This window comes from Pipra filicauda, unplaced genomic scaffold (assembly GCF_003945595.2).
Source record: "Pipra filicauda isolate LSUMZ 115617 unplaced genomic scaffold, ASM394559v2 scaffold318_size846807_pilon, whole genome shotgun sequence".
Classification (NCBI taxonomy): Eukaryota; Metazoa; Chordata; class Aves; order Passeriformes; family Pipridae; genus Pipra; species Pipra filicauda.
In genome coordinates this window covers 521,627-534,465 of record NW_024104441.1, presented here as the reverse complement: position 1 = coordinate 534,465, position 12,839 = coordinate 521,627, and the positions used below count along the sequence as shown (strand labels likewise).

Genomic DNA, 12,839 nt, shown 5'->3' with positions numbered 1-12,839 from the left:
AAGTGAAAGACCTTTAAAAGCACTTGGAGCCTTGAGGTAGCAACTTTATGCAGAATTCAATTCCCCTCCTGCCCCACAGAGGAAAATTAGTAGCGCATTATTAGCTCCAGCCAGCTAAGCTGAGTGTCTCCTGTGAGGTTAGTGACTTTCTCTTGCCTCTTGAAATAGCAGTGGAGTGCTGCAGAGCTCCAGGAGGAAATCCACAGGGAAGGCCCCTTGAAATAAAATATATGGTTTGAAAAAAGTTAAAATTATCAGCAATAACCATAACAACAAAAATTATCTGGAGTGAAAAAACCCGACGTGTTTGTATTTTGGCAAGACTAGTTTACAAATACATGTCGAGAACAAGAGTTTGCTTTCAGCCAACAAAAAAGAAAGAATGGAAGTGACATTCAAAGGGATTTCGGGTTTTGTTACCCTCTGTGCAAAATTGCACTTTGTTTTTAAAGTTTTATTTTAAAGTTTTAAGTTTTGCACTTTTGTTTCTAAAAATAGAGCACTTTTGCCCTTTGTTGTTCTTTTACATTTTGAAACCTGTGCTGTGACATTAGACAGAAATACCATATGCCAGGATTTTTGACCACTGAAAGCTCCTCTCACTGACTTCACCACAATCACAAGCAGGGGATCACAAACAAGAGACTTGTCTTCCTCTGGGTCTCGAAGACATGATCCTCTGTGCCCACTTTGCTGCTGAGTTCTTTTATTAAAAACTAGATCTCTCTCTAGTGCCAATTTCAGAGACTCCATGGCAGATTTACTGAACACTGAGCGGTAACAAAACACCTGGGCTTGTTCTCTACAACAACTGCGATGAACAGTCAAAGTGAAAAGGAATGAGCTGAGATACAGCTCAGCTCATGGAGCAGGATGGGGCAGATGGTCACAAACAGATGCTCCACTTACTCCCTGCACCTTCCATCTTTGCTCACTGCTGGTGCTCTAACCAGATTCCTGCCAATATTGAGTATCACACCATCTTCATGCTCCAAAACTGTACAGAACAGGTTGGTTAAACCACACCAAACTAATCAGGCATATTGCACATTATAGCTCTTAAATGGATTCAGCTTTCTTAGCTCATTCTCTTTCAGCTCAAGGTCAGCTGCCTTTCTACACCATGGAATGCTGCTGCACAGACCCTGGGTGCAGGATAGCATTGCCCACTATGCCTTTGCTCCAGGGAGCCCAGAGAAAAGCAAAACTTCAAACACTTGTTCTTGCTCACATGGGATCCCAATTTTCTGATTTTATATTCTCATCTTTTCCTTTGACTTCTAGAAGCCATCAAATCCTCCCTTCCAGGCAGAAATATCTCAAGAATCTAACATCTGGTTTGCCTGGTTTTTGGTTAAGCTTCAAAACAACTGCCCATGTTTGCCTGTGCTGAGGTTACAGTCTTGTCCTGCAAGAGAACCAAAGGCTGTAAGAACCAGAATCCATCTGTAAGGCAGCCCAACCTGCCAGGCTCCTTTGGATAAAGGAGAGGATATTCTGCCTGGGAGCAACAAAGGCCAGCTGGTGATTATTCACAGCAATTTTCTATTTAGTTCACATGACAGTTTAGGCAGCACAGAAACTCACGCTGGTTCAGAGACCGGTTTATGTCTGGTTCACAGGACAGTCACGAGCTAGCTTCAGAAAGACTCCTGTCATGGACCCCAAAGTGTCTAAAAGTTAAATCTGTTATCATTGCAAGAACCTGATGAGTGAGTTTTTTTCATCTCTTCTTGGGATTTTTTTTGTTTGTTTGTTCTGAGTTTCTTAGGGCTTTTGTTTGCTTTTTAATTCTGTAATCAAAAGAATTATTTTTGTCTTTGGTGTTAAACCTTGGAAGCATGAATGAGAAGTACCTGCTGCTTCTTTGGCTGTAATTTATGACAAAGAAACAGCCGAGGAAAGCAAGGGAAATTCACTGTTCTAAAATACATGCAGTTAGAACAGCCACTAGACATCACAACCAGGACTTTAATAATATGGAAACACCGAGATCAGTGGTGTCCATTACAAATCATTTGCATTATATAAAAATATGACTGAAATTACAGTAACTGGACAACAGCCATTCAAATTGATCAACTTTCCATCTTGCTCATATTGCAGGAAATGGGAGGAAAATCCATTGGGGGGGGCGGGGAAGTGTCCAGAAATCAACTTAGAGTTGCTGCTAAGCATCTCGTGCCTCAGAGAAACATCCACTGTGATAACTAAAAGCAGGAATTCAAGATTAGCATCCTTCCATTCTTGCTCACATGGCCATGAATAAAAAGAGCAGGTTTTGTTACACTAGCATTCACAATTAAAATTTTATAACCCCATAAAACACCAGTACGTTTTGCATGAGCTGCGGAAGAATGCAAATTCAAAGGGTCACTAGATTTATTACCTCCAAAATCAATGTCTTAATATAAATATTCTGTTTGTACACCATAAAAATGTCCTTCTTATGGTCTGATTCTTATTTAGATAATACTCTGATAAAATCTCAGCCATATGCCAATTAAGGTCATTAAAGCTATAGAAACAAGAATCTACCTAATAAATGCTGCAAATTTAACAGGTATTTTAGATAAACATGATTAGCTTAGTTATCACCTAGACCAAAAAGACTCCTCAAACACACCAACTGCGTAGTTAGCAAAGACATTTGCTTTACAAAGTCAAATGTTGCCAACTTTTGAAAAGTTTAGCAAATCAATGTGGTATTTGGAAGCAACCAAGTGTCTAATGAAGTTAGAATACTGTGAAATGTTAGGACTGGGGGAAGCTCCTGTAAACAAGTACAGAAGTAGTCTTCATTTAAATTACAAAACATTCACCTCCTTAAAAAGCTTTAAAACTGACCCAGTCAACAACTGTGCCCTGGGAAATCTAGCAGTATAAAGGATCTCTGTAAGCAAGAGAAGGTCATACGTTGTGATCTCACCACCATAAAATGTACTCAGTGTCAGGAACAAGGAGCAAGTTTGGGGAGATGACAATTATGACACTTTCAGGCCATTTGATCTGAACCACTGCACTTTTTTGGGCAGCATAGAGTAAAACAATTTTCTTTGCTGCTCAGAAAACACTTAAAGTATAGTAATGCTTCATTTTCTGCATCTGGTTGCTAAGCAGACTCTCCTATGTCCCCAGCTCGGTTTACTTGGTTTAAAGAGCTATTTAGTACCTGCCACTTTCAGCAGGTGGACAGAAATTTCAGTGCCATCTTATTCACTGGCTCCATTGATATTTTAACTTCAAACCCAGATGCTACAATTAAAAGCAAATTTGACATTGTGTAAGGAAAGCATCAGATGAAGGTAATAAGTCCATGAAAGGCCTGTATTCCACAGGCTGCCTCTGCAGAACAGGCAACCTCCCACTACAGAATCTGATTGGAAAATTTATCCCAACAGTAACACTCAGAAGGAAGGAGGCTTCTATATCTTGCACACTTTGGGTTTCATATCAGGCACTTGAACTGTTGGACAGATGCCATTCTGAACCAAGTAAGTGAACATAGGGTTAGAATCATCTTTAATCTAGGTCTAATAATGAAGTATCAGCAGCAAAGTGGAGGCAGGGAGTGAGCAATCCATCTGTGCTGAGACTTGTTTATGGTTTCTAAAATGCCCAAGAAAACAGCAGCAGTAACTGTTCCATAGTGTCCGTTGTCCTTGTGAGTTGTGTTGCTGATAGGAGGCTTTTCTGTGTCTTGAACTAAGAAGGCATTGAGGTACCCTGTGCCTAATTCCCTGGATCCAACAGGTCCATGCTAGAGCCAAACATTGCCACCAGTTGCTCCTCATAATGCGTTATATTCCTCTTCATAATGTCCATGCAGGGTCCAAGCAACCGCTCAAATGCTTGCACATCCATGACTGCAAAGGAACACGATCATTTGTCAAAAAGGACACCACACACCAATCAGGTTTTTAAACTCAGAACAGACCTCCAGTCCAACCCACTCAGGTCAGAAACAGAAATCATGTCTCTGATTTCCCTCTGTACTGTTATTTGTAGAAACAAGATTAATGAAATACAAACCTGACCTCGAGGACAAATACAGAAGCAAAATACATCCCACACTGGCATTAAAAGATCACCTGAAGGGTATGTGTGACAAACAAGCTGTACACAAGAAGCCAATGCCCTTCAGAGAGTACACACAACTCACGCAGAAAATAGAGAATCTGCCATAAGGAAGCAGAGGTGCTTCTCTGACTTCCATGGGAGCCCTGCTCCAGCCCCTGCCCCTGCCTTCTGGTGTCTGACTGCCAGTTAGCAAAAGGTTGCTGGTTTTGAATAGCTGCTCACTCAGGCATGCTCCATGAGACAAGCAAAGACCAGAAAAGGGTAACTAGAAACACAGAACATCTGCTTACCTAAACATTTGACCTCCCCAACAGCATAGGCAGAGGCTGCTCTGGGTTTGTTGGTAACAAGTGCAAGCTCTCCAAAATACTGCCCTCTGTGACACCGGGCAATCTCCACTTCTTGGTTAGCTTCTTTACTCGTCATAGTCTGTCAAACAGTGCAGTTTCATTATTTGCACACAGTTCTGTCCTTGTGCAAGGCTGCAGTTCACCCCAACATACCTTACACACATGCAACAGCTCATTGGTTTAGGGGCTTTAACCTGGAGATTCCCAAGTCATGGTCTGTGCTGGTCAAACACCTCAACACCATGATAAGAAGAGCATGTGCCAGCCCATAAGTGTTGAGACTGGCAGGTATTTACTGTTAAATCAATCTAACACAGCCTTTATCATCTTCCACAAGCTGTTCCCCAAGGCTGCTTTAAATGCCAACATCCAGTATGTCACTAGAGATAACAGACCTCACTTTTTCTAAGCTACAGTTTTCTGTAATGACAAAAGAAAAGTTTCATCTCCACCCTTAAGGCCAGGGAGAGTATATCAGGTTAGTTTGCAGAGCAGCAGACAGAAGCAAAAGACTTTTCTACTTGAGTAAACTAACTTCAGGTATGGGAATTTACAACCGTCATCACATGAGTAATGATGATAAACATCACAAAATAATATATTAAAATAAGTCAGGGTAGGCTTTTTCATATCTCTTGTATTAATCAATAGAATAAGGGATTGACCTAAACCCTAATCACTCAATTTGCACTCACCTTGCTTTTAATCAAGATTTTTACTTCACCAGATTCTACAATGTAAAAACAATCTGCTTTATCGCCCTGTGAAGAGGAAAAGGTAAAATAAATTATTTTTTACTTGACTTATACATACTTGAAAGTATGTATAAAGGGTATTAACTCATTCACTTTGAACTAGGCCTTGTGCAGAAATCTGCTAGAATTGACAAACATTCAGATTCCTAACATTAAAAGGTGACCGGTTGGATAATACATTAGAGGAACCCACAAGAAAGTAACTATTAGTGCATGTCATCCAGTGAGAGGGCAGGAGGAAAGGGAAACACAAAGGAGATTGATGATATAAAGCAAAATCACGAAAGTGCAAACCTTCTGCTCTTGACAGAAGTAGCCAGTTGTGAAACTAAGCAGAGCCTAGAATTTCTATAGGCAAATTTTAATAAAACACCAATTTAGTGACTGTGTTTCTAGATGTCAGCAGGAAAAAAGATCCATTAAACTAAGTATGAGCTCAGTCAATTCACGGTAAAATAGCAGGAGACAGAAGAACCCAGAATAGCTGCATTTGAGGAGCACAAACATAGAAAGGAAGAGGAGGATAGTTTACAGAAAGGCAAGTCCACAATGCAACCCATCTACATGAGGAATGATGCAATGGCTCCATAGAGGTAGTGAGAATGGTAAGGAATAAAGCACTCAGCATCATGTCATTAAAGGAAAATCAGTCACATAGGGGCAAGTGGGAGAAAATAAAAACTGATAGCCATTTTATATCAAGTTCTAGAAAGATACCACAAGGTGCTGTTGAATGACTGGGTGTGAATTAAAGAACTGTGATTTAGTCCAATCCAGCTGTTTCTATGAAGAAAGCACTGTGAGTGACCAAGCACACCCAGAAAGGTACTGAACTCTGTTCTTTGGGATATTCAAAAGTGATCTGAACACAGCCCTGGGCAACAGGCTCTCCGTGGTCCTGGCTGAACAGGGGGGTTTGGACAAGGTGACTTCCAGAGGTCCCTTCCGACCTCAATCATTCTGCAATTCTGTGAGAGTTTCTAGAACCTTCTTCACATCTCTCAATCCCCACCCCATTGCAAACCTTCAGCAGATCCCAGTTTACATCTGCTCTGGAGAGCTTTGCCAGCACTTAATTTCAAAGTTTCATCTGTGACAGAGAGGACTTTCCCTCTCTGTATCAGCCCCTGTGGGTTTGGCATAGGGCTGGAAGTCAGAGCAGAGACCCAGCACATGCCTCCTGCTATAAATCACAAGCAAAGGGACTAAAGGCTTCAGGGAGACAGAGGCTGGAAAAAGAACTGATAAGGGAATGGGAGCAGCTCAGCAAAAAAACCTGAAATAAGAGAGATAAATCTGACATTAAGTCAAGTGGGCAAGGAGATGATGAATGTGATGGGAAGAATGGAGGGAGATAGTTACAACCAGAGTATGAAACATGGGCTGGAAGAAAATGATGCAAGATTTAAACAGAGTTACAGAATAAATTAGGCCTTTAGCTGAGCTTCCTGGAGGTGGTCATAAGTCATCCAGTGCAAAGCTTTTCATTCACCATTGCCATCTATCACAACATGAGCTAATACTCCCAGCACACTTCTGAAAGAGTAAGTACTTAAATAATACTTTTTCTAACAGAATGGAAATAAACTGAGTGGGAGACATCCTCGTAACACTACTAACAATTTTGAAGTGCTTTAAAGCTTACTGCCCTTAACTGAAGGGCCAAATTCTAGAAGGGTAATTAAAATATAAAATTATTCACAAGAGAAAAGGAGGAAAGGTGTTCGTGGAATTGATGCAACTGCTGCAATGTAAGAGTTACCATATCTTTCCCAAGCTTAGAATTCCATCAGCTCTAGCAGTGTACCACCAGACCTATTCAGACTATTAATCCTCCTTTTAAGGATAATTACATCCTTGTCCTTAATTCAGTTATTACAAAAGATTAAAACCAACTGTGTAATTGGATCACTGATGGTGTGAGTTCCCAGTTTTGAGACTTATTTATAAGCTCTGATTTTGCTGAGAATTCAGTCTTCTCAGAGTCTTAAGCAACAAGAGTTTCAACTTACAAAACAGGGTATTTTTGGAGAGAAGTAATTTGACAGTATTTGCTTATCAGCAAACTAAAGTTTCCTGCATCCACTTATCTGACATTGCAAGTAATTAAGATTAATTATTCAAGACATTATCAAGGAGTCATATTCTGTTTATAAAACAAGAACAATGGTTGTAACCAAAAACCTGCAATTGCAGGTAAGCCAAGGACTTTTCTGAATTCACTTCTACTTGAACTGCAGCACTTTTGCAACACAGCAACCCCAAGCTAAACTTGACACAAAATCCCATTGTTTCATCAGTAACAGTGTTCCAAAAAGTTATTTGTGTCACAGCCAAAAAAAAAATAAAAAAAAAAAATCACACAGCTTTAGCTTGAGTTCATCCAGCTTCATGTTCCACCACTCCAGCCTTGATCTGCTGCAGCAGACAAAACATACACCAACCACCAAAGGCTGTCAACTGAGCCAGACCACACCACTGAAATACTCTTTCTAAAAGCATCAGGAAGAACAGTGGTTTTAGTTAACCCTGATAGTTCTTAGAATAGTAAACTGGGTTGGGTCCAACATGTATTGAATTGTTTGTTTCTGTTGTTCAGTCAGACCTAGGCATTAGAGATGCCTTAACTACATGCTTGTGATTCCTTTTTTGATCTGGTCATAGGGGCCTAGGAAAAGTCTAGCTGGGGGCTTTCATGGGAAACTGCATAGGCAGAGATTTAATTTCAGCTTCTGAAGGCACACTCCCCTTGAAACCTTGCAAAGACCATTTAGAAAACACAGGTAAGAGAAGAAATACCCAGAAGCTAAAGTGGTAGAATAAATTTGCAGCAAAATACATACTGTCCATTCCCCAAACATTCAAGAAGTGATTAAATAAATTGGAAGTATTAAAGAATAAGTGCCAAGTTGGTCCAAATAATAAGATTCTATAAGTCAATTCCACACACAAAAAAAAAAGAAGCAGAGAAAGGAGAATGATAAAGAGAAGTTTAGAGTTCAAGTACCTGAGAAATGATACGTTCCCCATCTTGGTACACTTTCTCTCCTATAACATCCACTATCTTCATTCGCTCTGATGCCTGGAACAAAGAGGAAAATTAGAAACAAAAATCAATTATAGCTCATGTCTGTGAACTCTCCTGAATCTCTGTGGTCTCTCCTGAAATGAAGAGGTATTCACTAGACACACAAACACACAATTTATAAATATAGCCCCAAAATGACATGGTCATAGTACTGCAACACAGTTCACAAGATACCATAATCAACAGGGAAAGAAAATTGTCTAATGTCCCATCCCTGTGCTTTCCTTACCTGCAAAGTTAAAAATTAACTGATTTGCCCGTTTAGAGCAATAAGGCAGGGAGGAGGGGAAATCACTTCCTTAAATATTCAGTTGAAATTTGAAGAAAGCACTCAGAAAAATGTCATAAACTTACTACCTTACACTAGCAATATCATTTCAAAACATTTTAATGACTTTATAGTTGAATATGTAGGGGGTGGGGTTTGTCCCAAAACTCATTCCTAGAGTGGCAAGGAAGGGAATATGAAAAGGACAAGGGCTGTGAAGCATGAGCAGGCACTGCAGCCAGGATGCCCAGCAGCAAGGGCAGGAGACCCTATCTGACATGCCACAGAACAGCCTGAGTCTTCATAATCAGGAAGGGGAAAGAGAACAGCTACAATTATCTCCTGTGTTTCCCACAGCCCATCTAAAACCCCACAAAACAATTTTATTGCTTCAGAGCAGCATAAAAAAAAATACCAAGAAAGGAAGAAAACCCTGCTGTTAAAATTCAACAGATGATTCAGTTGTAATCAATCCATTCATTCCCCAAATGCACCTTAATCTTGCCTATGTTTGAGAAATCAAAATCTGGTCCACGCATGATTCAACTGCAATGTGTCATGCAAAAAGCCATCCTAGTGCTAATGAGTTATTTTTCTGTATCTTTAAATATTTGAGTCACTTCTGTTCTCAAAAAAAAGGCACACTGATGGAACCAGTTTAAGCCAGGCACTGAGGAAGAAGGTGTTGTGTAATTTACCCCTTCCACAGCTACAGTATATGTCCAAAATCACATGTATTAGAGGTTGTTATTCACACCTAATGATACTTGGCAATTTTGTAATCTTCTCCCAAAGGCATAAAGAGTTTTTCTCAAATACTAAAGATAAATCATGAGAAAGATTTTTTTATCATGAGAACACAAAGAAAAGCTAAATTATGATGTAAGGCAAGGACAGACACATACTAATGTCAAAGCAGGTTGGTCAGTTGAAAGAGCCCTCTGAAGATACAGGTTGAGTCAACAGAAGTGACAATTGGCACATTGTTCCTGAAGTTATGCCCCACACACACCAATGTAACACCTGTCATTGTGTTCCCAGCTAGATAAAAATCAGCAACTTGCTTACTGTGAATAAAGGGTCTGAAAAAAAAAAGCAATGTACAACTTCAACAGTGCAAATTAAGTTGTGTAGTAAATGTGATACCAAAGCGGCTCTTAATATTTTGTTCTAAGCAAAAATAACACAGATTTCTGACACAGCAGAAACAATGTCTGTGGAGCTATTGCTAATGCAAGAATTTGATGTAGATGTCTCTGAGAAGCTTTACCTCCAAGGATTTAAGAAGGGGCACAGACTCAATAAATAATTCATACGTCTTCCTCTTCTTTGCGTTATTTTTCAGTATAATTCTTCTGAATGTCACTCGATCCTGCAAGAAACAGCACAGAGAAATACATTATTTCTCTTCACTTAAATGTTCCCTGTTTAAAGAACTGACAAACATGAACTAGTATTTACAGCAAACGCTGGGGTTGAGAAACCAGCTGTTAAAATGATACCATATCCACCACAACAGTGACTGCAACAGCTCCTCTGAAAGCACTTCTGGGAATAACAAATTGAAAAACAGGGAGCTGTACGATCTGATTCTCCTCAGATAAGCATTCAGGAATTCAGTTTTTGGTCTATCTTGTACTGTTTTTCAGGGTTGAGTTTTGAGGTTTTCTTTGCCTGTTTGTGAATATCTTTCATGCTTCTGCATACAACCAAGTTTTGCTCTTTCTGCTGACGGCAGTGGAAACTGGAATTTCTAAGACTTAAGGCAACTACAGGACTAAGTGTAAATTGGATTCTTCTCTACTTGAGCCACAGATTTCAAAAGTAAGTCGGAGATTTACACTGCTCTCAAACAGATCAGGAACAGAACATGGAACAGCAGCAGGCTTGTTCACTCCTCCACCTTCTCGGATCCGAGAGCCAGCTTTTACAAGGACCACTTCCTAACTGCCACCTGTCCGTGTGTTCCATAAGGAAAAACTGTTCGGCGTGGTTTTGGAGCCCAAATTTGGGGCAATCTCCCCCCTCCCAGCCCAGCCCCGCCGGCCCCCGCGCTGCGCTCCAAGGCCACTGGGCGGCGCTGCGGGCCCGGCCGAGCCCCGCGTCCCGGCGGGAACAACGCGATCCTTTCCCGCACGGGAAAGATGGACTTGGACACCGGCAAGCACCGATGGGAAAGGCCCTAGGAGAGCTGAAACTGAGCGGCACGTCCAGGCGAAAGGGAAAGGCACCTGCCCACCAGGTGTCTCTGCTACCACTTGGGATCAGCGCTGGATGATGAGCAGAGCCAGAGCTGCAGAGTTTGCCTTGCACAGGATAAGGCCATAAGTGGAAAAATCAAAACCAAAAAGTAGGATGAAAAGAGTACCAATTTGGTTAGGAAAATGTTACCTCCCCCAAAAAAAAAAAGCCACAATTAGCAGAAACATCCAGTACCCTGAGAGCCATTCCTCCAGAACTCATTTCCCAAAACCATTGGCTGATACCTAAGCAACAACATTTTAAGGTGAAGAGGTATTTTGAAGTGAACATTTCTATGGGATGCAGGCTGCAAATACTTGTAACTTGAAGCAAGGACTGACAGAGGTGATACTAGTGGAACATAAATCTGAAGGATGTGAAAGATGAAAGGCAGGATGGTATTGTTATCCAAAGGAGAACAAAAGATGGTAAAGCATGAGGGATTTTTAATTTTTTTTTTAAAGAAATTCTTCACTGGTAGAAATGTCATCAAATGTTCGTGTTTTGAAAAGCAGAAAGGTGCAGAAACAGTCAGGGGAATTGCAAAAGCATAAAAAATTCAGAATTCATTTGCTTGAGAATATCAGTCCTACAATCAAGGTCACAACACAAGGCCAACCCCCAGCGATAGTTGCCGAGGAGCCCGGGCACACAGACAGCACACAACACTTGTGGCTTCAAAGGCTCCGTTGATCGCACAATCCTCTTATTATGTGAACCCTCACAGATGAGTAAGAGAGCACTGTGAAAATAACCCCATCCAAATAGTACAGAGAAAAGAACTAAATAAGGAAACTAATGTCTACAGCTTCACATTCAACACTGCTGGGCTAGAGACAAAGCAACACCATCATTTAGCTTGGTATCTCATAGGTCATGCTGACCTGAGAACCTCTTCCAAGGTAACAGAGAGGGACCAGAAACATGATGACAGTTTATTGTGAAGGAAAACAAAGCTTTAGGTGGTTTTCTGACCTCTTCAAATTACTAACATTCTCAAGAAGATATTTAACACCTTCCCATTCCCCTTAAAGCAGACAAAATGGTAGGAAGGTAAGTGGAAAACAAAAATGTCATTTAGACATTGTTTCCCCCTCCTAAAAAAATGTGCATGCCTCCACTGTCCTCTGCAGGATGAAAACAAAACCAGGGTTTTTTCCCCCCTAACAAAAGCTACAATTATAGCAAATGCAAAACCATAAAGGGACAGATAGAACTAGTGATATAGTTTTTACAGACAAGTTGTTCTAGAAAGGCAGCCAAAAAGATTTGCACAATGGATCTCTCATGCCAGGAGATAACAGATCATGATAAAATAGCTGTGAGCAGAGGAGCCATACCAAGAGAAGCTCTGGACACGGTGAGTTACTGTTTAAAATATTACGCCTATGAAAGCAACTTCCTTTCCTTACCAGTCCCCAAAGGGCTCCTTCTGTTGTGGCAACGATGGTGGCAGCTCTAGGAGTGTTGTACATCAATGCCAGTTCCCCAAAGCTGCCATGATTATCGTAGCGGCCCACGCAGCGCGACTGGTTGTCTTTTGCTACAACAATATCATACAGTCCCCTGCAAAACAATGGAATAGACACTTTTTATTAGACAACATTCCAGTACAAATCTTAAAAACAGCTTTTTGCTGTTATACAAATAGGCTTTTTATTGCTGTGTGAGATGGAACATGCTTTATTGAGCTTTCCAACTGCATGATTCTCAGCTGCTTCTATCTACACTATTTTCACACTAATTCTCTCTTAATGAAGTTTTTCACTCCTGATAGATATGGGCAGGATCGACTTGGTTTTTTCTGCACAGTATTTTGACATTGCTCTTCTGGCCAGGGTGAGAGGCAGTTTCATCATCTTTAACAGTGTCAATTCACAGCATGTGTGTTACCCAGTGAGGCCTCTTTAGAGTGACTTGGACCCATCTCTGCCTGTTTTCTCAGTGACAGCATTGCTGCAGGACCTTTGGGAAACTGCTCAACTGCTACTGTGGGTTTGTCTCAACTCCAGATTAGGGGTATGTATATCATAACCTCAAGATGCTCTAAACTTGCT

General features: G+C 40.8%; 1 protein-coding gene across 1 annotated transcript in view; it reads right to left on the bottom strand.

Moving 5' to 3' along the window:
* Window positions 1-1,951: 1,951 nt before the first annotated feature.
* Window positions 1,952-12,839, bottom strand: part of PRKAR2A (protein kinase cAMP-dependent type II regulatory subunit alpha) — a 59,295-nt gene continuing 48,407 nt past the window's right edge. Inside the window, exons 6-11 of the mRNA XM_027713812.2 lie at window positions 12,195-12,348; window positions 9,812-9,913; window positions 8,193-8,267; window positions 5,126-5,191; window positions 4,371-4,509; window positions 1,952-3,866 (exon numbers count right to left, since the gene is read on the bottom strand). Of these exons, the coding sequence (XP_027569613.1) occupies window positions 3,733-3,866; window positions 4,371-4,509; window positions 5,126-5,191; window positions 8,193-8,267; window positions 9,812-9,913; window positions 12,195-12,348 (670 nt within the window). The 3' untranslated portion in view covers window positions 1,952-3,732. The remainder of the gene's footprint in view (window positions 3,867-4,370; window positions 4,510-5,125; window positions 5,192-8,192; window positions 8,268-9,811; window positions 9,914-12,194; window positions 12,349-12,839) is intronic.